This window comes from Pyricularia oryzae, chromosome 2 (genome assembly GCF_000002495.2).
Source record: "Pyricularia oryzae 70-15 chromosome 2, whole genome shotgun sequence".
Taxonomy (NCBI): Eukaryota; Fungi; Ascomycota; class Sordariomycetes; order Magnaporthales; family Pyriculariaceae; genus Pyricularia; species Pyricularia oryzae.
This window is the reverse complement of record NC_017850.1, coordinates 1,028,680-1,054,189: the sequence shown is the minus strand read 5'-3', so window position 1 is coordinate 1,054,189 and position 25,510 is coordinate 1,028,680. Positions and strand designations below refer to the sequence as shown.

Sequence of the window (25,510 nt, the reverse complement as noted above, 5' to 3'; positions counted from 1 at the left end):
TATTCTGTCAACATCAGCTATCTTACTTTACCTTCGGTGAAAGGGTAATTTTGGAACAAGCCACAGTTTCCGCTCCAACGAGAAAGTAGTCAGCCCAGCAAGCCCAGGTAGTCATGTCTCGTCCTTTCGTTAGTCTAGTCTAGTTCTAAAGCATGTACCGGACGACAATTAGCACGGACAGGAAGTACTGTAGGTTAGATGAGCGGTAAGGCCAATCATGCAGTGCACGGCTACCCCAATCGGTTGCTGTAGTCCGTTCCGTGATGCTGTTGATATTTACGCGAGTATCAAAAGTCTCATTCCTTGTGGAGGTTAACAGTATCACGTATTGGCATACAACTGGTATAAGTGGGCTTGAGCTTCCCTTGAATGGTTTCTTCAAGCATAATCCAACATCACCGCAGGGTACCAACATATGTGAAGCATTGACTTTTTTCTATAATATGGGGACTCTTTGATAGTGATAATCATCTGCGCGAGCGGGCTACATGTGAAAAATGAGGCCTGGGAGATGAATCCGGGGTCAGCGAGACCGTCATCAGCACAGGTACTAGTACAGTACTTGGAGCGTCTGGCGTCAGAGAACCGTGGTCTCCTCCATCAAATTTATGGCGTGGTAGGTACCCTCACGAACAAAAAGTGGAGTCCATCACTACAAGCTCTGACTCCGAAGGCCTGAGTGGCTGGCTGGGTGGGTCCGTTCACAGTCGATTGAACTCGGTTCCCACCTCTACCCCAGCTCCAGTCGACATTTTTCTGTCGACACTGCACTACACATAATTCCTCCGACAGTAAGAGACTCCTCTTTGCCATATTGTCGACACCAAACCCGCGACATTACTGGCCCCTGCGCGTTCATATTCAAACCGATCTACAAGAAGTTTGAAGGCTCAAGCTGCCTGGGAGCAACAAGTTGATGACTTGTAAGTGTTTCCGGTGCCTTTGGCAATCCAGCCGGCTGTCACCCTGTGACAAAATACCTGGACCCTGAAGCCTTCGAAGCCCACCATCGCGTCCTACCCCCCGGGGCATGATTTATGAGATGTTACCTGTATCGGAATCTCTTTTTGTAGATGAGAATCGATACGATGGCCTCAGCTCGATAGATGCGAGCTGCCTGTGGCATCGGTTCGCTCTGTAGCCTCTTCGGGGCTCCCCAATTGCACTCCATCGCCTGTCAGCCTTGTCTGCCTCGATTCCATCCCCAACTTGCGACAAGACCCATATGTCGGCTATAATGCTTCAAACACGCGTGAATGTGGCTGATTCTGGGTCGCCGTGGCCGATTGCCTCGTTGCAAAACTTCTGTGAAGCATCCTCTAGTCCATAGGCCTTTCTAACATCATCGTCTTACAGCAGGCAGCCCGGCGTCCTCTCGCGGCCATGTCGACATCTCCTGAGCCTTGTCCTACAAATGGACACCACTCGGATATCGTTGTCGACCCAGATAGCCCGGACATGAACGGCCACAGAAGTGATAGTGACCTATCGGATGCTGCCGAAGGCGAAGTTGAAGTTCAAATGCCATCGCCGGACTCTGAACCGGAGTCCCCGAACCCTGCACAAGACGCCGACGATGTAGACGATCACGAAGTCTCGGAGCCAAGTGACAACGACGCTTCCGAAGATGGCGATTTCGATGCCGCAGAGAGCCCTGCCTCCGCCAGGATAGACGCGCAACAAAGCGAGCGATCCTCGTCAGCCGACTCCCGTCGCCATGCTAAGCGCAAGGCTGCCGGCGCGCTAGAGGAGGACTTCATGAGGGAGAATCCTGAATTATATGGCCTGAGGCGAAGTGTATGGGAAATATATTCACCACGTTGCCAGTTCAATGCGAATGACTAACCTTCATTCCAATTGACAGAATCGCCCAACCCAGCGCAGAAAGATAGTAAGTCGGCGACATGGACCCACCAGTGCTGGACCTCGCTGACAAGACGTGACTCTAGGTCGATTCCGACGAAGACGAAGTTGATGGCGATTCTGAAGATGAAGTAGTACCAGCAGCGCGTAAAGGTCCAAAGAAGCGACGCGTCGAGCGCTCACAACCATGTAAGGCCTCACCGCACCCACGCTCGCCTCGTAAACCCTTCTAAATATGTCATTGCTAACAAAATCCTTGATTCTTTAGCTTCCAAAAGAGACACTCCCTTACGAACGACTTCCGCCGACGCGTCAGACTCGGACAATTATGGAGGCGCTCGCGCCAGGAGCTTCCAGAAGAAGGCTCGTCGCCAGCAAGAGGCACAGGCTTACCAAGAGAAGAGGTGGTCCAGCCGTAGAGCTGCTCAAGTCTCCGCTGGAGCCTACAATGAAAGCGAAGTTGACGATGCAGAAGACATTGACGATACTACGCCAAACTATTGGGCTGCCGAGGTCGAAGACAATTCCCCTTACATCGAAAAGATACTTAAGCACCGAAAGAAGGAGGACGTCGAACTGTCCCCGCACTCGACACGACACGATTTCGAGTACTACATCAAGTGGCAAGGCAAATCTCACATGCACGACACCTGGGAAACAACAGAAAGCGTCCATGGTTGCCGAGGGTTTCGGAGACTGGAAAACTACTTCCGCAAAGTCGTTGAGTACGAGCTTGACATGAGTTTTGGGGAAGACGTCAGCCCGGAGTTGAAAGAACAGTGGGCACTCGACCGTGAGCGCGAGCAAGATGCTTATGACGACTACACCAAGGTCGAAAGGATTGTCGCCGTACGTGATGGCGACGGCCAAAAGGAGTACCTGGTCAAATGGAAGGGACTCCAGTACGACGAATGTACTTGGGAGCCTTCTGATTTGATCAGTTCCGAGGCAGGGGACAAGATAGACCAGTTCACCACGCGCTCACGACGATCGTGGCAATCTGACCGCAAGGAGTCCAATCCAGACACACGTTCCAGGATGACGAAAATGGAGACACAACCCGACTACATACAGAATGGCGAGCTCCGAGAGTTTCAGTTGAAGGGACTAAACTTCTTGGCACTGAACTGGGCCCGTGCCAACAATGTCATCCTCGCTGATGAAATGGGTCTGGGTAAAACAGTACAGACCGTGTCGTTTCTCAGCTGGCTTCGCAATTCCAGGGAGCAGGAAGGTCCCTTTCTGGTTGTGGCACCTCTGAGTGTCATTCCTGCCTGGTGCGACACATTCAACAATTGGTCCCCAGACCTCAACTACATTGTTTACCTAGGCCCCGAGGCAGCCCGCGCTACCATCCGCGAGCATGAGCTCCTCATAAACAACAACCCCAAGAAGCCCAAGTTCAACGTGCTTGTCACCTCATATGACTATATTCTTCTGGACGCAGAATTCCTCCGCACCATCAAGTGGCAGGTTCTCGCCGTTGATGAGGCACACAGGCTGAAGAATCGGGAGTCGCAGCTTTATGCAAAGCTACTAAGCTTCAATATCCCCTGCAAACTACTAATCACCGGCACACCTATCCAGAACAATCTTGCTGAGCTCTCTGCTCTCTTGGATTTTCTCAACCCTGGAAAGGTTTTGATAGATGATGATCTCGAGCTACTGGGTAAAGAAGTCGAGAACAAGGAAGAAGATCAGGCCGAAGAGGAGGAGAAGCGCCGTGAAACCCAAGCCAAGCTCACACAGCTGCACAAGGCCATTGCCCCCTTCATTCTTCGCCGGACGAAGGAGACGGTCGAGTCCGACCTCCCGCCAAAAACCGAGAAGATCATTCGTGTAGAACTTTCGGATGTGCAACTGGAGTATTACAAGAACATCTTGACCAGGAACTATGCTGCTCTCAGCGATGCTAGTGGAGGCCACAAGGCCTCTCTGCTCAACATCATGATGGAGCTGAAGAAGGTCAGCAACCATCCTTACATGTTCCAGGGAGTTGAGGAGAGGGTTCTGGCTGGCAGCACCCGGCGCGAAGATTCTATCAAAGGCTTGATCAAGAGCAGTGGCAAAATGATGCTTCTCGACCAGTTGCTTGCAAAGCTCAAGAAAGACAACCACCGCGTCCTAATTTTCAGCCAAATGGTCAAGATGCTGGATATCCTCGGTGACTATCTGCGCGTGCGCGGCTACCAGTACCAGCGTTTGGACGGTACCATTCCAGCTGGACCGCGTCGTATGGCCATCAATCATTTCAATGCGCCAGATAGCGAAGACTTTTGCTTTCTTCTGTCAACTCGAGCTGGTGGTCTTGGTATTAACCTGATGACGGCCGACACTGTGATTATCTACGACTCGGACTGGAACCCCCAAGCAGATTTGCAGGCTATGGCGCGAGCCCATCGTATCGGTCAGAAAAGGCCTGTCAACGTCTATCGTCTGGTTGCCAAACAGACTGTTGAGGAAGAGGTCGTCAACCGTGCACGTAACAAGCTTTTCCTCGAGTACCTGACCATTCAGGCTGGTGTGACTGATGAGGGCAAGGCGCTGCGAGAGCAATTCCAACAGAGAGGACTCAAGCTTGACGAGGCCAAGACGGCAGACGACATTCAGAACATCCTGAAATTGCGTTCCCAGAACTTGTTTGAGCAATCCGGGAACCAAGAACGACTTGAGCAGCTAGATATCGACTCGATCTTGGAGCACGCCGAAGTCACTAAGACGAACGTTGATGACAAGATGAACTTGAGCAGTGGAGGTATTGACTGGGATAATTGGATGCATTTCACGGATGTGAAAGTCGACGACCTGGCTCTCAACTGGGACGAGATCATCCCTGCTGAACAATTGGCCTCTATCAAGGCCGAAGAAGAGAAGAAAAAGCACGACGAGTATCTGGCCAAGGCCCAAGAGGAGAACGCTCCCCGCAAAGCGACACTCAAGGCGAACAGGCGTAATGGTGGCGGTGGGGACAACGATTCGGAAAGGGCTGAGCGTCTGGCTAAGAAGCGTCAACGAGAGCGACAAGAGCAGGAGGAGTTGGCAGAACAGCGTGCTCTTATGTCAGACCCTCGTCGTGCCCTGAACGAAAAGGAAACAAGGAACCTGATCCGCGCCGTGTTCCGTTATGGCTCATTGGACGATCGTGAAGAGGAAGTGCTTCAGGAAGCTCGTCTGACTGACCGCGACCCCGATTACCTAAGAGAAATCGTCAGTGATTTGGTTGCCAAGGCCCGCGCAGCTGTGGATGAGAACAGCCGCAAGCTTCGTGACGAGGAAGAGAAAAGCGGAAAAATCATTGCAAAGAAGGACAAGAAAGCGGTTCTCGTCGACTTTGGCGAGGTCAAGAAGGTGAATGCCGAAACTGTCATCGACCGTCCGCCTCAGCTCAAGCTTCTGAGGAAGATCATACTCGAGCACGGCGACAATGCTACTTTCAGGCTACCTGATGCTTCCAAGGCGGCACATTACAGCTGCGAGTGGGGTCCTCGCGAAGACGGCATGCTCCTTGTTGGCATAGACCGGTACGGATTTGGTGCGTGGACTCAAATTCGCGATGATCCAGAGCTGAACATGGAGGGCAAGTTCTTCCTCGAGGAGCACCGAGTAGAGAAGAAAGAAGAAAGAAAGCGCGGAGACGACAAGAGCATCCAATCTCCCGGTGCTGTCCACCTCGTCCGTCGTTCTGAGTACCTTCTGTCCGTACTACTTGCCAAGCATTCAGACGATGCAGCAGCACAAAAGGCAGTAGAAAATCACCATCGCAGCAAGAAAAACCTCTTGGTTAATGGAAACCGCCGAAGTGATGTCGGGTCTGCCTCGCCGGCGCCGGCTTCAAAACGCGCCGGCCAGGGTAAGGACCGTAACAGGGATCGGGCATTCTCTCTAGGTGACCACCGCGGTCTGAGCAACGGAGACCGCGGCACCCCGCGGCCGGACAAGCGAAAGCATGAGAACGATCATGACGAACGTGGTCACAAGCACCGCCGAGTGGAAGAGCGCCATGGCAAAGACAAAGAGAAGCGCAAGAAGCTTGATCCAGAGGCTATTGAGCGACTTAAAAAGGCACGGGAGAGATCTGTACAACGTTTCGACGAGCTCATGCGGCTTGATGACACAAAACTCGACTATGGCAATTCAGAGCATCTTATGTGGTCGCTGCTGAAGCCTGTTCGGAAAAACTTTGAGAAGATCATGCACACCACGGCGGATCGTGTCGAGAATGCCAAAGAGCGTGCGAGGATCATGGGCAATGAGCTTCAGCAGATCGGCAACTGCTTTACAGACATGAAGGCTAATAACGACAGCATACCGGCGGATCAGCTGGAAGCATTGATGCCCCGGTTTTGGTAAGCACTACAATTCGACACATATCAAGTCGTCTAATTGGGTATAGAAACTGACTTGATTAATAGGGACTTCCTGTCGTCGATTTGGCCAGTTCATGAGGTCGAGGTTTCTGGTGGCCAGTTAGCAACCATGTACAAAACTCTCAAGGAAAAGTCGAAACAGCCCAAGACAGGAGAAGCCTCGTCTGGTTTGAAGCTCAAGAGCCAGAAGCGCCACCGAATGGACCTCGAAGACGGAGAGATAGACACGGCGCGCGATTCATCATCACGATACGACGCCGGCCGACGTGACCATCGCCGTGATTTGGACGATTACTACCGCCGCGGTGATGATCGCCGCGGCGACCGAGACCGCGATCGTGACGAGAGGGATTCGAGACGAAGGTACTATGAAAACGGAGATCGCCTGAGCTTTGGCAAAGTGCTGGACCGGCGAGACTCGGGTGATAGGGCGCGATCCTCATGGCATAACAGTGCACGCAGTCCTCACCGATGAGCAACCCTCGATGGCTGAGCAATCGCGTCATGGCTGGCTGAGTTAATTAGAAGGGTTATAAGATGGCAAGACTGGCGTATATGCTACCACCTGTTTCAGCGCGAATCGGCTTTGCACTCGTTAACCCGGCTCTTTTCTCTCTAGCTCCAAGCTCAAACCTCGCATTCCATACTATTGAGGGGCTTGTACTAAAGAGACGAATGTATTCAGCACTTCATATTGCGTTACACTATGCGACATTCCACAATTGTTTCTGGAAGGACTGTTTTTTTGAACCATTGCTTTTGTTACTTCTGCATTTTGTTTGGCGTATGGGACGGCGGTCCGTCTGTCAATGGGCAGCGTTTTTGATACTATTTCTTTTGATTTTCTTTTTCACCATCTCTCTATGCCCACCTTTTTTGGTCTGCTACAAAAGTAAGATGCAATCTTATTATCCAAAACAACACAAAAGAGTGAACTTTTTTCAACTATTCCAAAACCTCTTCTGGTCACTGTGATTGGCTTTATATACAAAGACCATCATGTTTCCTTTCTCTTTACTGGGGCGCACAGTCATGTAACTTGTCTCGAAAAGAGCCTGGCGGTGAGCTCTCGGTTTGGGGACACTTGACCGGTGTGGTCCACTTTTTGGTGTCCAGCTGAAGAGCTCCTCATCTAGCCTACAGTGTTCCCCCTTACATATGGTTTCTTTCTTATGCATGTACAAAGTAATACTTGGAAGTGGGTGGCTTCTGCAATTGGGAACACCCGTAAAATACGGAGAGGACAAAAACAAGAGAGAAAGGAGGAAGCTTTCAGGCAAATTAGAGCAGGGACGGACGCGCGTTGACTTGGCTCGGGAATTGTCTGCAAAAAAAAAAAAAAACAGTCAGACCTTGTATCCCAAGTGTGTGGGCAGAAGTCATGACTTGGTCTGCAACGGCTCCTGGAATCAAATACATCGGCAGTGTTCCCATGTTCTTCGTCGTGGATGCATACTGTGGCGCATGTCCGATGGGGCTTTGCGTGAACCCGCAGTCAGCAGAACCCTTTGCACAAAAGTTCACTCATGCCAAACAACAGCCAGAAAACTCGCTTTTTCAAATAAAGACCCGAACGAACATTGCTTCTTGTGCGACGAAAATAAATGATTTTTCTATTCCCACTAAAAGAGGAAAAAGGGTACGCCAGTTTTGTTATGTATCATGTATATACATTTGCCAGATAAAGAATATACCACATCAGAAGAGTGAATCCCAACTGTCCCCCCGTACGCCCTACACCGCCATCCGAATTAAAAGAAAGAATTGGCTCCGTAATGCAACTCGTAGTCCTGGAGAAAACACCCTTGCGCCCAAAAAAAAAACAATATTAACCTCGCTACGTGTCATATAGGGAAGCGCAACTAGGGTCTAGTTCGCGCAAAATAAATAGCTAGAACGCTACTAAACGGGAGTGTACCGTACGCTCGATTCAGCTCCGTAGGAAACACTGTTTGCCGTGTGCGTTTTTCTTTTCAGTCGATCAAATGCCCCATAGACCGTGGCTTGGACGTTGGCGAAATGGTGTGCATCTCCTGACAGCCGTCATGTAGCGGAGAGTCGTCGACATCTTGGACAGACATACGACTACTGGGCCGCGTGTCGTCTGGTGTCGCCGTTTCTGTAATGACTGTAGTTTCAAGGGGCTTCCCAGGACGCAGACTGGGTAGCTTGTGGAATAACTCCTCGTCTGGAGTGACGGGAGATGAAGGCACGGGAGAGGGTTCCTGCTTAACCAGTATCTGCTTTCCCTCCGTGATAATGGGCTTGGTGGCTTTGAATGCCTTGGTAAGAACTGGTTGGGCCTTGACGGCCTTCTTGGTAGCGTCCTTCTTTGCAGCCTTCTTGACCGGTATTTTGGACTTGGTTGTTTTAGAGGGCTGTGGCGCATCTGGAAGCCTGGTGCGTTTGTTGACGGTCTTGGTCGTGGGAGCTCCTGGAAGCTTCTTGCGCTGACCGAACTGAAGCTTTGTTTGTTTGGCATCTGACAGAGACAACGTAGTAGGGGTTCCTGTATTCGGTTGAGTCGCCTCGAGCGTTGGGCTGGCATTGGGTGTTGGTATGCTGCCGTTCTCCTTGTCGACAAGCTGCCCCAGCTTTTTCGACTTTGCTTCGGGCTCCGGTGCAGACACGACTTTGGGCTTCTGGATGTTGACGCTCGAGACCTTCGCTTGCGTCTTCTTGGATTCCTCTGTAGCCTGGGTAACTTTCCAGTCCGTCTCCGTTGGTGCTGGCTCATCGTACCGCGGCAAGCCTACAATTGCGGCAACATCGTCACATTTCCCGCGAACCACAATATCCCAACATTCCTGAAATTCAGCGCCCTGTGGGGGCTCGACACTGAGGAAGGCGGTGAATCCGTCACGGCGGCTGCGCGTGGCCCTGCACATTTCAGTGACCAGGCGCTTTACGCCCGGAATCTTCAATGTTGTGCCCACCACAATAACAGCATCCGGAACCCTGGCCAGATCAGCAGCAGATACAGTCCCGACCTCCTCAGATTCGGGGCTAGCCTCGTTGTAAAGGACCATACGCGGACGTAATCTACCGATGCCCCGGCTTCGTTTGTTGGCAAACGCCACGCGAATCTGGTCCGCCTCTTCGCAAACAGCGCACAGTGGAGGTTTGGGTCCATCAAATAACTCGGGATCGAGGTCTTTGACGTCACCGCACTTTGTACATTGCATCTTTGCGAGTCCGCCGTGAAGTTGAATGGTCTTAGGCCATGGCTTCTGCGCGGCCTTGAGCGGTACTGATGTGCGTAATGGCTCCATACCGGTGTCCAGGCAGTCGATATTTTGGGTGTACAGTCGTAGTAATCGCCCTTCCTGCGCAATAGATGCCATCATGTGGTGAAACGGCGTCGGCGACGCAGCCTGTGATTTCGTAGCCAGCTCCCTAACCATCTTGTGGAACGCTGATGTTAATGAGTCGTCGTGGTAAACCGACACGTCGAAAAGATGTTTCCCATTGGACTTGAAAAGGCCCGACTGGGATCGAAAATCAGGAACTACAACGTCTGGTTAGCAAGCAGGGTGAACAGGGCCCCGAGGGGCACACTTCTGTAAGGCGCTTGGACATACTCCCTGCTGACACGGAGATTCCGGCACCTGCGATGATTACGATGCGCTTCTTCTTGCGCAAGACCTTTGTGAGACGGGCGAGCAGCTCATCCTGATAGCCTTCGTCGCCGGTCTTGTCGAGATCGAGATATTCCGTCTTGCGCTCCCGCTTCTGCTGCACCTTACGCCTTTTGGCAGGAGGAGGTCCGTCGGTGCAGACAGACGCCTCCACTGGCCGGTCCGAAGACGGCGGCGTGGGGCCTGAGGCATTCATTGGCGACGCGCTTCCTGAGGAAATGGCCACGGAGGATGTGCTCGGCGAGGGATAGCGGCTGGAAGCGTCGCGGTTCGGTGGAGATGGCGTCGGTGGCGAAGGCGAGTTCGAAAGAACGGTCAAAGGCGAGGAAGGGGCTTGTGACGAGGCCAAGGATGACAGCGGAGAAGAAGACAGACAGTCGGAGGACGACCTTTTTGCGCCAGTGTCCATCGCGGGAATAATTTCGTCAGCTGGCGGGCTGAAGCGGCCAGACTGTAGTTGTGACAATAGAATAACCGCTGAGAAGCTGGGATAAAATGCCGAGTGACTGGAGTCACGACGGTCGGCGGGCCGCGCAGGGCCAGGGCGTGGAATTGACGAAATCTAAATCGATGGAAGTCCTGTTTGTATCATGACTGAAATTCTATAGGCTGAAAACAGGCTCGAATCGTAGGAATGGAATCAAACGCAGGATACCCAAAACAAAGAGTGGTGACAAGGTGAGAAATCATTAGGAAAGTCAAGGTAGTTGGGGGTTCAAGTCAAAACTTGCCATCGTTCGGATAAGGCAAAAAAGGTACACACACACATGTAGGCACACGGCTGGGGTAATTGTTGTCGGTCGGCACCAGGTTTAGGTTAGGTTAGGATTTCAGGAGCGGGCGGCCGACGAGGCACCGGGAGAGTGGGTACAGCCTTGAGCACTGTGCTTCTCTCTGCCCGATCTGGGATGTTTTGGAATAATTATGGGGCATTGTTGCGGGCAAGACACGGACCAAGTAGCAGTGACAGGCAAGCAGGCTAGACGGATGGTTGATAGCCCGTTGATACACCACGCAAGCCTGTATTGTTACATACAGTAATTAATTACGTTCCATTTCCGAGTTGGCGTCATCCATTCTCATTCCGAATGAATTCGGATACCGTCGAGGCAGACTTCTTACTATACATGGTTGGCCGGGATATTTATTCAATTGACCAAGTCGCACACAAAGGGACAGCCTCGAACATCTGTCACATACATTTAGGTAAGGTTCACAAGATAGGTGGCTAGCGTGGCTACCTTAGCTACCTGGGTTGTTGGTATTCTCGGCTAGACGGGCAGTCAGATGGCGGGCAAGAACCTTGAATTCAACTATTTTCACCCTGACACGTTTCGAACTGTGCGAGTCAATAGAGACTTCACTAACAGCAGCTCACTAAAAGTTTTAGGGTTGTGAAGATGCACCAATTCTACCGCACTTTGTTTTCTCGTCAGGCACTGACCATCTTACCGATGCTCATCGTGCCACAATGGGTACGTACTGTTAAGGCGCTATTTTCTGCATGTCATGTGTGTTGTGTTGTGCACTGATCATGTCCAAATGTGTGCGGTATTATAAGCGGGTCACTCAGGTTCGCTGGAATGTCAAGCACTGGGCAGGGAGAATGGTTATAGAAAATAGAATTAGAAAAATAATAAAACCATGTCTGTTGGTTCCCACTCTGTCATGACCGCATTTTGTAGCTGCCCCCAAAAAAAGCGCAGCTTCGTTGCTGGGAAACGAAACTACGATATACCCAACCACGGGAAAGAGAGACTGGCCTCCACTGTGGGCTCCACTCAGTTCATCCCCACATACTACGTACTAGTAAAGTAAGGCACATGGGAAAAAAGGCTCCAGGGGGCCTTTCAACTTTGACATCAGGCTTAGATGGTCGACCAATCACGTCAAATCTCTGAGCTGAACGCGAATGGGAGAAACACCCAATCATCACGCTAAAAGCCGTGAGTTCGTTGACAAAGGTTCTTAGAAAACACCAAATTGAGCTCCAACTGGGGATATCCAACGCCCATCCGATAACATTTCCCGATCGCATTAATTCCCAACGTTTCCAAATGAAGAAATAATCAACATAAAAAAGAGAATGCTTCCGACACAAGTACTTTTATTCGGTTCAGCTGGGACAAGTTGGTGAATTTTCGTGCATTTAAAGGCCTGCTCAGGCACAGGCGGGCCAAGCCCTACACTCTTTCGGCGAACGGCATGCCATAGCTATCAATTAAAGCTTTGGTACCAGGGCGTATATATACCTCAAACACGGTCACCTCCATATTCACTGCGCCTCGCTCTAGATTATATCAGCTTGAATTTTTTCTCTGCTTTCGCAAATCCGGAATCTGTCATCTGAGTCTCGTCAGAGGCACAGAAGACAACCGTTGTCTCCTCGATGATGGACACCACCATGGATGCTGGCATGGATGCCAGTATGGACGGCGGCATGGATGGTGGCATGGATGGCGCACTGGATGGTGGTATGGGTAATGGAATGCACGGAGGCATGGATGGAGGCATGGACGGAGGCATGCCCGTGGATCTTGATGGCGTCGATTTGTTCGGCGACCCAGTTGATCTGATGGCAACCGCTACGCCGCCTAGTAAGAAGCTACTACAACAAGTCGACGACATGAGGAGTCGGGGCTGCTGTCAAAAGATTGCCTGGTCCAAGCACGGCGCCATTGCCTCGGTCGCTCATGATGGCCGGTCCATTGAGCTGCGGTATCTGTTCTCAGACCCGACGGACGGTTCCTGGAAGCTGAGCGAGCCTACAACTTATTCCCAGTTTGGAGCCACTCAACCAGACAGCCGCATCGTTCATCTGTCCTGGGCCGGCAGTATGCCCAGCTCCGAGCTTGCTGTCATCGATGATGTCGGACGTGTGAGCTTTTTGGCAGTACCTTCAGCTGTCAACAAGCCCGTCACTACACGGACCTGGGACTCGGAACCCTTTGACGACCTCCACGCCGTGGCAGGGAGCTTTTGGCTTCCCTTGGTGCCACCTAGTAGACAACATGTGAGTTTGACCTGGGGTGGCTTGTCCTCTAGTGGCCTGTCCAAAGGCTTATAGGCCACAAGGAAGAGGCTATGTCTTTGAGTCTGCGTCTGCTGACACGCTCCATTGCATCAGTTCGTTACCCAGTATGGTCCCGCCATACGAGACGGCAACGCTTATAGATTTGAGCAGTCTCCCACGCCAGCTATAGGCCCTTTTCATCCAAACCCCATGAAGAGCGCGTTTTTGTGCGTGACAAGCAACGGCCTGCTCAAGTTGTTCTACTATCAGAACAATAGCACAATCCAGCAGACGTCGTTGGAGATGGAAACGATAAGTTCTGCCGACGACATAATTACACATGCATCCATGTGCGCTGATAAAAGTAAGGTCCCATAAATCATTGTCATCAGTGGAAAAAGGCATCGTGGCTAGTGGTGCTCATTTCCGGATTACTTATAATGGAAGACTTACTTATGTGCTGATTCGTCTTCTTCATGTGCAGGTGGCCAGTTATATGTAGCCTTGGCGCATGCCTCCCAGCAACTGAAGATCATGAGGGTTCAGACCGACTGGGGCTTGCCATCTCAAGCAGACAAGCAAACAGCCCCCCATGCCCTTCCTCTCAACCCCACCCTGAAGGAAAAGCGTGTAGCTGTGACAAGCTGGCTTCAGAACGATACGGCAGCTGCAGGATTGGCATCGCACGTTGATTACGCCATGACGCAGCTCTCTCTTTTGGAACTCTTGCCAGGTGTTCCTAACGGCGATGGTCAGCCTTGGGCTCCTCCCTTGGTTCTGACCGTTCGATCCTATGTCCCTACTGGATATGGAGGCGGACTGCAGAGCACGGTAGATATCTGGGAAATAATCAGCGACCAACCTCAGCAGCTACATCAGGCGTTCCAGCAACTAAGCTCAAGGAACGGCTTAGGCTCGAACCCACAGGTATGCACGCTTCGCATTTGGCCACATGCTCTCTTGTAGTCTCTGGGCGTCGAATAATGCTGACAATTGTACCATCTCAAGTCTGCAACGAGACTTCGCAAGTTAGAGTCGATACCATTCCATAAAGTGGTCGTGTCCATAAATCTGCTTCACTCGGGAAGGGTGGTGTGCTTTGCCTTTAGCGACGGATCTATTCAACATCGAGACAGAGTTACCATGACCGAGATACAAGCAAGCCCGGATCTCGACCGTATTGTAACTCTGAACCAGATGGGATTTCACTATGCTGAAGAGTCTCCTTGTAGGTTGATTCACATCTGCAGTTTTCTGAGTGGGGCGGTCTCGGTTGAGTCTAACCCACATGTGCAGGCCTACAGGTAGCATTCTCGCCGTCCAACTGCTCGTTTGTGCAAATATGCGAAAACGGCAAAATAAAATGGAATCACTTGAGATTCCCAGCTGCGGATATTGGCTCTACGCCACAAGACGGTATGTTTTTACCACCTTTGGGATATGAATAGGCCATACAGTGACCATCAAGAGCTAACGGATACCTCCCGCTTATAGTCCAATATTCAGCCGTCATCGCGGGCCTCACTGTAGCCCTCTCAACTGCCGTGGCATCCATGGCCAACTTTGACGACATTCTGATATTGGCGCGTCAGTTCAACAGCAAGCCCCGTTTTGCCATTGATTGGATTGGGCAGATTGTTCGCTTGTTGAGAGTTCATGTCGACTACTCAGAAGGTTTATCTCAGGACGCGCTCGTTCGAAACACCAACCTCCAAGTGTGCCTCAGTATCATGAATCACATGGGCTTCGGTGGTGAGTTCCGGCCGCGGTCTTTCGGGGGCAAATTCTCACTGATTACGCTGCATGTGCGCAACCTGGTCATTCTCATTACCCTCGCCAACAACGCCAATTCGCAACGCAAGGTGACGCCCTTGGACGAGCCCGAAGTGGTCGAAGTACTTGCAAGCTCTTTCAAGTGGACTATAGAGCTCTTAACGTGGATCAGCGACTGCATCTTTGAGCTGGAAGATGATGTGAAGTTTATGACTTTACTGAATGCGAGCCCTGGCTCTCAAACGGATTGGAAGGATTTGTTCTCATATCTCCAGTCCAAGGAAGAGGTGGTCCTGCACCTCCTGTTGTGCTCTTCAAGCCGCGGCTTTCTCATCTCTGTATGCCGCCGTCTGCTGCATCTTGACGGCCTGGGCAAGAAGGCGGTCCAATACTATCAGCAGCAGTTTGCAAAAGGAGCGCCATCGTTGCAAGGAAGCGCCGACTCGTATGAGAACCATACTCGGTTATTCTCTGCATACCAGAAGCTGCATGCTCATGCCTCAAACAGCATGATTGATATTGCCCAATTAGAAAAGCTTCTGTCGGGACTCGGAAGCCAAATCACCACGGTTTATGAGCAATCCTTTAGGATTCAGGCGCAGAGGGTACAACAACAGCAGCAGCAGGGTGCAAACGCAAACAGGCAGCAGCAGCAACAGCAGCAGGACGCGCGGGTTAAGGCGCTGCAGAACCAAAACGAACTGATGCTCCTGCTGGGCGGCACGCCGTTCCCCGTGCTGCAGCCGATGCTCAAGAAGTTCTTCGAGACGGACCTCCAGACCTTCAAGGCCACGGTTCCCGACCGCGCCAAGCTTTACTTTGCCGACTACTCGAGCCTCGGGATCCTCGACGACCGCTACAGCCTCTTAGAGAGGCGGAAGAACAGGGGCAGATATGTAGACACCTTCAGCCACGTCGAGATGCGGCCAGACTCGCCGCCGCCCAAGGGCCAGCAGGACTCGACGACGCCGCCCGGACAGTGGAGGCGCTGCGTCCGCTGCACCTCCGTCATGGAGGACACTACCGCCGACCCCAAGACCGGCCTGGCCATCGTCATGGTCAACACAAACCAGCGCCGCTGCTGCTGCGGCGGGAACTGGAGCGTCGTGCCGCGCGGCAACGCTGTGGTGTAGAATCCAGACAGCGATATGCCGCCGGCCGTGAGCTCTCCGCCGCTACGTCCCTTCACAGACCCGCGACTGCTCTTGCCAGGATCCGGGGGTTTTTGCTTGTGAGACTGGAAGCTTGGGCTGTTCTGGAGTGGGAAAGAGTCAAGGCAAAAGGGTCTGTCTTTGCAGTAATTTTGTGGTTCCTTTTTTCTTCTCTGGTTTCTTCCTTTCCTTGGATACCATACCCAGGCAAAACATCTGGCGGCTTGTCAAGCGTATATATACCCTAGGTAGTAATTTCATCGCCTGCTTGATCATGGACCTACCCGGATACAGATATACGATGCTCGTGTTTTCACGATGGCTTCAAGAAGAAAAGTTTAGATTTTTGTCTTGTTATTCGTGCTAACTCAGTCTCTCTATAATGGCCTAAAAGTCGGAATCTGCGCTATTCCAAGGCGTCACAATCACTGCGAATTCACGTACTTCAGGGACGCTGTTTCACTAAATCGAGTTACTACAGTTAGCGGGTCCAGCGTTGCTTGTGCCTATAAGCTAGCCGAGAACTTGAAGCTTTCTCTCTTCTTTTTTTCTTCTTGAAACTTTTCTGCAGCAGATGACACAAAAGATTTGTCACACGGCAGCAATAACCTTGCTATCGAATTATTTCGATGTGCCGTGGCAATTGACATGCAAAACTGTTGGGGCGAAAAAGCTAAGTACTGTAGATGCCTCTACCTAGAAGACGATCGAGTGAATATGATCGTGTCGCCACGGATCGCACGGGATGAGACCCCTCCTCAAACCCACATTGGAAAGTCAGCCAGTGGGATTTGTCAGGCTTACACACTTGCTTTGAGACTTTCCACCACTTTTCTTGTCCAACAATTGGATCCGGAAGACCGAGTAATTAATCGCAATACAAACAAACTCGCTGCTGCACCTGAATCTGGCTCATTACGACAAAAAAGAACTGTGGACAATTGGGTTGTTGAAGCTACAGGCATAATAAGAGCGATACCCCGCCATCCCGTCCATTAAGCCGCGCCAACATACGTACCCATCCACCTGCAGGAACGTCTGTTACATAGGTATCTACCTAGGTATTTACACATAAGTACATATTCACCATGTTCACTGGTATAGTCGAGGAGATCGGAGGTGCGTATAGCGATGCCTGTCAAATTGTTCATCTATCTTGGGGTTTCCTCTCTTCCCTTTCATAAAACTCCTATGATGAGTCATTACAATTCCCCTGCCGGTGGCAGCCTGATAAAGCTAACAATGCAAGCCGCAATCCTCAAGTCGTGGCCGAGCTCAACCCGCACGATGCCACTGGAGGGACGTCATTGACCATCTCGCTCCCGACGGGCAGCAGCCTGCTCTCGGATTGCCACGACGGTGATAGCATCGCCGTCAACGGTGTGTGCCTGACCGTCACATCCTTCACGCCGACGCAGTTCACAGTCGGTGTTGCCCCGGAGACGCTGCGCGTCACGGACCTGGGCGACCTGGTCAAGGACTCGCGCGTGAACCTGGAGCGAGCCGTGCGGGCCGACACTCGCATGGGCGGTCACTTTGTACAGGGCCACGTCGACACGACCGCCACCATAGCCGACAAGCAGGCAGATGGTAACGCCGTCACGATGCGGTTCAAGCCACGGGAGGGTAGCGATGTGTTGAAGTACATCGTGCGAAAGGGTTATGTCGCATTGGACGGAACCAGCTTGACGGTTACTAAGGTCGACGACGCTGCCGGGTGGTGGGAGGTCATGCTCATCGTTTACACGCAGGAACGTGTGGTCCTGGCGCAGAAGAACGTTGGTGATACTGTCAATGTCGAGGTTGACGTCTTGGCCAAGTATGCTGAGAAGAGTATGGCTGGATACTTGAGCTCTCTCAACAAGAGTGACGCATAAGGCCAATCCGGAATCATTGGCTATCTTTTTCTCTTGGTAGAATGAAGATACAACAATACCGCTTGTTGTTCATATCCGTTTGATTGCTGATGATGTGGTTGATGTCCTGCTCGCCCTAAAGCATAAATCTCGAACAGCAGCCAAAGATCCTGTGGCTCAGACATCACCCCAGACCTCAGCGAGCTTCTGGCTAAAAGCCTTGGTAACCTTCTTGCGGCCTACCAGGTTGGCCATCTGGCTAGATACCAGCTCAATTTTCCGCTTCCTGCCAACCTCTCCGGGGCCGCATTCCTCATATGCTTTCACAAACTCCAAGGGGGTCTTCCACCGCTTTTGAATCTCCATCGCCTTTTCGCCCGTGATGCCCTTGGTGCACATGAGCATCTTGAGAAAGACGTCACGCAGGGTAATCATGTCCGACTTCGAAGCGAGAGATGCAAAAGCCGGATAGCTGATGTAAAAGCTCTTCTCTGACCTTGAGAGGCCTGCCGAGGCTGCAGCATTCATCTCTTTCTCTTGTCGCAGATGAGCCAGCAGAGGCAGGTAATTCTGTGCCGTCAGGACGTTTGTTGGAATGACTTTTATAGTCCTGCTTTCGTACTGCGACTTCAGTAGCTTGGTTAGCCGAGCGAGATACGTGACGGTGTCGTCCATCTTCTGAGTCCTCTTCAAAAAATAGCCATTCACGACCTGTGTGGATGCCATGGCCGACTGCACCATCTCTTCATAGCGAGACGAGTTCAAAGTATCAAGAGAAAAGTCCTCTACAATATAAATCACGTTACGTAGCCCCGATCGCCGGAGACGGAACTTTTGCTCATGGAATCGTCCATCCTTGACACTGCTGATAAGGTCATCGAGCCTTTTACGTTCTGCGATGTAGTCCAGAACAATCTCGTTGCCCTCTTCACCCTCGACACCAGCGCGGTTGAGCAAAGTTGGATCCGTACATTTGGCGACCCAGATGGCGTCGCCCAGTGCCAGACTGCGCATTATGGGGGTGACTCCCTTTTGTGTAAGTTGATCTTTCATGTAGTCTCGGTCTTTTTTGGTCCTGATTTCACGAACATCTAGGACCAGGTGGACTTGAAATGAGCCAGGCGGTAACCTAATGGGTGTAAAAGTGGGCAAAGACGCATCGTCCCCGACAACTTGACCTTCGGATACCAGATCACGGTATTGGGACTGGGGTTGCGCTGCTGGAGGCGGTGCGTCTTCCATGTCCTCATCTACTGTCGTAGATCCGGTAGCGGTCGCCACAGGTTGCTGAGGCGGCGCAACCTCGAAATCATTCTCACGAGCTGCAGCGGCAGCTTTGACCCTTTCTGCCACTTCCCATCCCTCGTCCGTCAAGGCATAACGCTTCGTTGGTCGGCCTCTCTCATACACAAGCTCCTTCTGAAGCAGTGTTTTCATTGAGTTCCATGCCGTGTAAAACGATGCCGCATCTTCGCCGACCTTAAAAGAGGCATTACAGTGCGGTTGCGCGATGTCAATCAGATCGGCCTTTGACAGCCCGACTTGTGCCTGTTCGTCAAGGGTAGATAGTGCCATGATCAGGGCATATGCGCCCGACTTGTACGCCGGTACATACTCCTTGGCTTTTCGTGTTTTCTTTGCCGGTCCCGTCTCTGACGGCTCGCCTCCAGACTCGTTCAGCGTCCGGGACCGGGACTTTGACGGGTGTTCCGGCATGGGAAGACCATTTTCATCGCAATGCTTCCTCAAGAGTTCTGCCAGGCGACCACAAAGCCCCTGACCCCAGCCCTTGAGTTGCTGTAGCTCCGAAGGGTGCGTAAATGCAATAGGACATGCCTTGAGGCTGTTGTAGGCATGCCTGTACGTTGTGACGCCTTTGGAATTACGCTCTCTGGCTGTGTCTAGCCATTCTTTTGTCCATTTCAACCAAAGGGAATTCGGTGAGTCCTCGTCCGAAGACATTGTTTTGGAAAGCTTCGAAGGAATTCAAGGTCAGTCAATGTGGGATGAGGGTAACGAGGCGTGGTGACCGCTGATGCTCATTGGAACTTGGATTTTGTTCAAGGTGCGATGTCTGAGGTAGCATCAAAATACCGTAGTACTCGTGTTCGTTAGTCAAATGGCAGAAAAAAAAATCAGAACAAAATGGGTCTGGAATTGGATATAGAAGAGGAAGGTGATACCAGAAGAGTTGTCCACGCGACTTACGCGTAGTAGGTTGATCCTGCCACCCACACCATTCGCCAAGTCAGCTGACCAGTGACCCACCTTTGCCCCTCCACCTCGGTACGCGACTCAGGGGTTTGGAAGCATGCCTCCACTATACCTTATTGTCAAAGCTTCTCAATTCAAGATTTGCCGTCGTCTGAAAGCATCCCACATGACCGGGAATTGCTACAGTGTTAAGGACTGTATGCGTTTCTTATGTAGGTAGGTAGTCAGGTAGGTAGTTTGGTAATTAGGTACCTATCCCCCCAATCTGTGCAGGTATCGAGGTGGGGAGTAGTACACTCGTAACCTGCTGGTTGCATCTTGAAGTGTGCAATCTGATCGAACTATACTTTTTCTTTCGCATCTTCTCAATCTAGCGACTTGCAGAAACCCCCACGCCTTATGGCCAGTAGATCTTTGAGGTTCTGTTGACTGTCTGAACTTTCAAGCCACTTTATGTTGAGCACCCGGCCTCATAAAAAACATCAGCTGGCAGTGGGCTTGACCGGGTCTGGTGTTGCATAGCTGACGCCTTGCAGCTGGCCGCTATTAATCTGAGGTAGACCCCTGTAGCTACTGCGCTAGAACACCCCGAACCAAAAACAAGACCAGACGTCACGTCACACTTCATACCCCACCTTTAGGGACCTCAACTACCTAGTAAAGCTTGAAATGTCGTCGCCGCCCCGCCTTGCTAGAGAGGTCTTGACCGTCTGCTTGGGCGGTTAAGTTACCTATTATCATAGTCTCGTTGCATCTTCGTATCGCGACAGGGGGCTGCTCATGACGATTTCTTTTTCAACGGTTTGCGAGCCCTATTGAGTCCCCCGATTGGTGGCGCAGCCCCTCGTTCAAAACAGGGACAGCACATTCCAGACCGACAGCAGATACTATATTCTAGTTCTAGCTCTAGAACCAGGTACTACGGATACCTTACCGACTTCGCCAGCGTACCCTGTCAGATATAAGCTGATCAACACCCGCACACCCACCTTACCCATTTCTTTGTTCACCAGGCGCCTGGCCATCCACTCTACGACCCATCTACCTACCCGCCAGCCTCGGACCGACCGATTGATTCACCATGGCTGTCACTCAGAACATTGTCGCTGCTTCGCAGAAGCACCCGATCGTGCCCCTCCCCGAGGGCAAGCAGTACACCTATGGCACTGCAGGTTTCCGTATGAAGGCCGACCTGCTCGAGGGTATCACCTTTCGCGTCGGGCTTCTCGCAGCCCTGCGGAGTCGCAAGCTCAATGGCCAAGCCATCGGTGTCATGATCACGGCCAGCCACAACCCCGCCGCCGACAATGGTGTCAAGGTCGTGGACCCCATGGGTGAGATGCTCGAGCAGGACTGGGAGACCCACGCCACCGTGCTGGTCAACGCTGCTTCGGACCAAGACCTTGCAACCACATACGAGCGACTCGCCGCCGACCTCAAGATCGACCTTTCCACCCCTGCCAAGGTCATCTACGGCCGCGACACCCGTCCTTCTGGCCACAAGCTGGTTGGAGCCCTCGCCGATGCGCTCGAGTCGGTCGGCGCCGAGCATCTCGACTACAAGATCCTCACCACTCCTCAGCTCCACTACCTGGTTCGCTGCACAAACACAGAAGGCACGCCCAAGTCGTACGGTGAAGTGAGCGAGGTTGGCTACTACCAGAAGCTTGCCGAGGCCTTCATCAGGGCCTTGAACAAGAAGCCGATAAAAGAGCCCCTCCAGGTTGATTGCGCCAACGGCGTAGGCGGACCTAAGCTGTCCGAGTTCCTCAAGCATCTCAGAAAGCTGGAGCAGGAACAGGGTCTGGAGAAGCTCATCGATGTCAAGGTAGTCAACGACGATGTTCTCCGGCCCGAGCTGCTGAACCTTGATGTAAGTTGGTCTCTGTGTTGATTCAATGCCTGCGCCTCCACTGTTAGCTTTGCTCACTTTGCTAAACTGTCTCCATGTTACAGTCAGGTGCAGACTTTGTCAAGACCAAGCAACGTGCTCCTCCCTCACCATCGCCTGTTCCAGGTCTGCGTTGCTGCTCACTAGACGGCGATGCCGACCGTGTCATCTACTACTGGGAGGACCCAGACACTGGCTTTGCCATGCTGGACGGTGATCGCATCTCCTCGCTGTGCGCCTCATTCCTGGTTGACCTCGTAGGCGCAGCCAGGCTCGAGGATGAGCTGCGCATTGGTGTGGTACAGACGGCGTACGCCAACGGCGCGAGCACGCAGTACATCAAGCAACACCTCAAGCTGCCAGTTGTCTGCACCCCTACCGGTGTCAAGCACCTGCACCACGCTGCTTGCAACTTTGATGTTGGCGTCTACTTTGAGGCCAACGGTCACGGCACCGTCGTCTTCTCGACTGAGGCTATGCGGTTGTTCCGCGAGACTGAGCCTCAGTCCCCCGCCCAGAAAGATGCTCTCGAGAGGCTTTCGGCCTGCGCCGATCTCATCAACCAGACGGTTGGTGATGCCATCTCGGATATGCTGATGGTCGAGGTTGTCCTCTCCCACAACTCGTGGAGCATGCGGGATTGGGCCATGACCTACACCGACCTGCCCAACAGGCTTGTCAAAGTCGAGGTGAACGACAAGGATGCTTTCCGCACAACGGATGCAGAGAGGAAGCTCTCGCACCCTGCCGGTGCCCAAGAGGAGATTGACCAGGTAGTCAAGAAGTACAAGTCGGCAAGGTCGTTTGCCAGAGCGTCGGGGACGGAGAACGTCTGCCGAGTCTACGCCGAGGCGGCGACCAAGACGGAGGCCGAAGAGCTGGCCAACCACGTCAAGCGCATCATCGCCACGTACGGCGGCTCCAGCATCTAGGGGACGCCCCTGACCGCCGACGAACGGACCTGGATGATGCTCAGTCAGAATTCTTTCAACAGAGCCGCCCTGCGTCACAAGAACGTACGGCGATGGCGCTGAAGATCCTTTGAGACTCGAGGCTACCGGCTGGTGGTGAAGGTAAAGGAATCAAAGGCGTGAATGTAACTTTTGGTCTGGAAATCGCGTCGCATCACAGCTGAAGTTTGGACCGGAAGTTATGCATGACAAGGAAACATCCTCTATAGAACGAGTGCCATCTCAAGGGCTTGGCTATAGGTATGCAGGTAGTCTTGCTTTTTTTTTTGGGGGGCGGCCGTTTGCAATATCAAAAAAAGTTTATCGTTTAATCAAATTCATCAATCGACAAATAAAGATCAGATAAGGTTCACGTGTAAGGAAGCGTTTATATTGGTGACACGCTTACATTGTCCGCCTGTTGTATGTATCATCACTGTTGAGTTTGCTCTGACAGCCAGGTCTCTGCATGATAGAGCATGTTCTCACATCAATCCGCCCAGGTGGCTTTCTTGTCCGAGTGAGGATATGTCTAGTCCTCGTAAATCGGGTCAAGTCTTGAACCAGCCCCTTAGTAGACAGACAGAGCTCTGTCTCATGTTACCTCCCCAACATGTTGCACAAGAGCCTACGTCTGGTGCCAGGTCAAGGGAAGCAAAGCATCTGGGTCACAACGGGCTTACCGACGCTTACGCATCAGCCTGTCAAGTCTCCGATACTGTGAGGTAGGTTCTTTTGGGTCACCTTTCAAATTGCAGGTCTCATTCGGGTCATGTCATCAAAGGTTGTCATTTGTCAAGGTCAAGAAACATGAAATCAAAGCATCTACTCTTGGCACAAGCTCAAATCCCCAATGCATCATAAAAAGGGAATAAGGAATAGATTTTTTTTTCTTGTTATTCTGGACTCAGCATCCCATCCTCGCCTCCTCGCACCTAGCACATCTTGTACGTGCACTCTCCACCGGCCGTCCTGGTCTGGTCCTGAGTCTCGAGGGTGTAGTCGAGCTTGATGTCGAGGTCGCGACGGTTCTTGTCGTTGGGCTTGACCTGCAGGTTGCACTTGACCTCCTCGCCCTGGTGGACGGTGACGACCTCGTTGAGGTAAAAGACGGTCTGCTTCCAGTGGGTGTACTTTGTGTGGGGGCCCGTGGAGAAGCGGATGGGCTTGTGGCAGGCGGCAAACTCAATGTCGAACCACGACACCAGCGCGTGAATGAAGTCGTCGCGCCGGGCCGTCAGGCTGAAGGGTATGCTGAAGGCCAGGTCGGCCGTGGTGCACTTGTACAGGTCGAGGGTCAGGACGGGGGCGGGGTCCGTGACGACGGCCTTGATGTCGACCGTGTCGACCAGGGGCTCCGACAAGGCCGTCTCCTTGAGCGGCGTGTAGTCGAAGCCGTAGACGTTGTCCCAGAAGCCAATCTTCTCGTCCTTGTACTCGCCGTCCTCGATCCCGGCGGCGTAGATGATGGCCTTGTCGGGGAAGATGAGGCCGTCCTTGACCAGGTACCTGTCGCGGGCGTACAGGACCGTGTCGAGCATGCTCTCGTACAGCAAAAAGTATCCCATCCACTCTGAGATGATGATGTCGACGTGGGGGAAGGGCATCTCGATCTCCTCCATCTTGCCCTGGATGAGCGTGATCTTGTCGGCCATGCCGTTGCGGGCGACGATCTCGCGGGCCTTGAAGATGATGGTTGACATGTCGACACCAATGACGTGTTTGGCACCGGCCTTGACTGCGAACCTGATGGTGGGAAGAGAGAATACTGTCAGAAATTTTCATGTTTTGTCTCTTCTGGCCTCTATCTCTGTCTCTTGTCGTTCGAAGTGACGGGACTCGTTCCAGGTGGACGAGAATGTAGGGGATTTCTCTGCTTTCTTACATGGACAGAATGGCTGTACCGCAACCGACGTCGAGCACGACCTTGTCCTTAAACAGGTGCTTGTTTTGCACGATCGCGTTCATGTAGGATTTTGTGCGGACCTCGTCCTTGAGCATCTCCTCGTGGATGCCATGGTGGTTATAGCTGTTTGATTTTGAAATCAACAAGATTATTAGAAACTGGATCAAGCATCAACTCGAGGCAAGCAAAAAAAAAAAACAAGAATGGCAAGACTATGTTTCGCGAACACGGCGCGTTGGTTGCTTGCGCAAGGCGGGGGTTTTTTGTCTCTCCCGCTCGCCTCAGAGAAGAAAAAAAAAGACCCTAACTCACCTGTTGAAGTAGTGCTGCTCTGAGTGGTCCATAGACTTGAGCTTCTGCTCAGCCTTTTCCACGTCCATTGCGTCACCAGCCATTTTCTGAGGATATCGAAAGCCTGGAAAAAAGGCCTATCTCGACTGGGCGTTGGTTGTTATATTGTTTTTGGCACAAAAAGGGCGGCGCCGGTTTTAGTGCGGGGTGGTTTTAAGCGACGCCGGGATCGTGGACGATTTACACGCCGCCTTGGGTAATGGGAAAGACTCTGGGCAATGTTTTCCCCAGAGGTACAAAATAACAAAGCAACAAATAAAGTGCTTGTCTCGTCTTTTTGTCGCTATGACAATCGCTAAAGGAGTTCCAGCTTCGGGTCCTTGGGTATATCGCGTCGCCTAAAATGGTGGATGAGAATCACGTCTCACCCTTTGATTTTTTTTTTCTTTTTTTTCTTTCTTCCCGTCAAAGACAAGAAAATATTCCCCGACTTAAAAATTTAGGCGGTCTGCGACCAGGTTCCTCTTGCGGCCTCCAACGGACAAGGGTCCCCATGTTTGTACAAAGCAACCCGACGTCGCCCTGGCCGTATGGGGT

General features: G+C 52.0%; 7 protein-coding genes across 7 annotated transcripts; 4 read left to right on the top strand and 3 right to left on the bottom strand.

Moving 5' to 3' along the window:
- The first annotated feature begins 767 nt into the window (after positions 1-767).
- MGG_04589 (chromodomain helicase DNA binding protein) lies at positions 768-7,955 on the top strand. The gene is made up of 6 exons (XM_003713565.1): positions 768-923; positions 1,357-1,797; positions 1,865-1,891; positions 1,950-2,052; positions 2,132-6,209; positions 6,276-7,955. The coding sequence occupies exons 2-6, from the start codon at positions 1,384-1,386 to the stop codon at positions 6,703-6,705; spliced, it is 5,052 nt and encodes a 1,683-aa protein (XP_003713613.1). The 5' UTR covers positions 768-923; positions 1,357-1,383; the 3' UTR covers positions 6,706-7,955.
- MGG_04588 (Sir2 family histone deacetylase Hst4) lies at positions 7,798-10,661 on the bottom strand. The gene is made up of 2 exons (XM_003713564.1): positions 9,812-10,661; positions 7,798-9,738 (listed from the first exon to the last, which is right to left on the bottom strand). Exons 1-2 carry the CDS (start codon positions 10,275-10,277, stop codon positions 8,204-8,206), a joined length of 2,001 nt encoding a protein of 666 aa, XP_003713612.1. The 5' UTR covers positions 10,278-10,661; the 3' UTR covers positions 7,798-8,203.
- A 1,014-nt stretch (positions 10,662-11,675) lies between these two features.
- On the top strand, positions 11,676-16,093 carry MGG_04587 (uncharacterized protein). The gene is made up of 6 exons (XM_003713563.1): positions 11,676-12,881; positions 12,996-13,245; positions 13,366-13,808; positions 13,890-14,109; positions 14,178-14,297; positions 14,376-16,093. The coding sequence occupies exons 1-6, from the start codon at positions 12,258-12,260 to the stop codon at positions 15,785-15,787; spliced, it is 3,069 nt and encodes a 1,022-aa protein (XP_003713611.1). The 5' UTR covers positions 11,676-12,257; the 3' UTR covers positions 15,788-16,093.
- Positions 16,094-16,585: 492 nt separating this feature from the next.
- MGG_04586 (riboflavin synthase) lies at positions 16,586-17,744 on the top strand. Its single transcript, XM_003713562.1, has 2 exons — positions 16,586-16,924; positions 17,069-17,744. The coding sequence occupies exons 1-2, from the start codon at positions 16,894-16,896 to the stop codon at positions 17,680-17,682; spliced, it is 645 nt and encodes a 214-aa protein (XP_003713610.1). The 5' UTR covers positions 16,586-16,893; the 3' UTR covers positions 17,683-17,744.
- On the bottom strand, positions 16,909-19,838 carry MGG_04585 (crossover junction endonuclease MUS81). Its single transcript, XM_003713561.1, has one exon. It carries the CDS (start codon positions 19,621-19,623, stop codon positions 17,839-17,841), a length of 1,785 nt encoding a protein of 594 aa, XP_003713609.1. The 5' UTR covers positions 19,624-19,838; the 3' UTR covers positions 16,909-17,838.
- Positions 19,839-20,522: 684 nt separating this feature from the next.
- On the top strand, positions 20,523-23,152 carry MGG_11383 (phosphoacetylglucosamine mutase). Its single transcript, XM_003713560.1, has 2 exons — positions 20,523-21,748; positions 21,832-23,152. The coding sequence occupies exons 1-2, from the start codon at positions 20,957-20,959 to the stop codon at positions 22,696-22,698; spliced, it is 1,659 nt and encodes a 552-aa protein (XP_003713608.1). The 5' UTR covers positions 20,523-20,956; the 3' UTR covers positions 22,699-23,152.
- A 304-nt stretch (positions 23,153-23,456) lies between these two features.
- Positions 23,457-25,414, bottom strand: MGG_04584 (HNRNP arginine N-methyltransferase). The gene is made up of 3 exons (XM_003713559.1): positions 24,935-25,414; positions 24,602-24,745; positions 23,457-24,462 (listed from the first exon to the last, which is right to left on the bottom strand). The coding sequence occupies exons 1-3, from the start codon at positions 25,015-25,017 to the stop codon at positions 23,652-23,654; spliced, it is 1,038 nt and encodes a 345-aa protein (XP_003713607.1). The 5' UTR covers positions 25,018-25,414; the 3' UTR covers positions 23,457-23,651.
- Between the last annotated feature and the right edge of the window lie 96 nt (positions 25,415-25,510).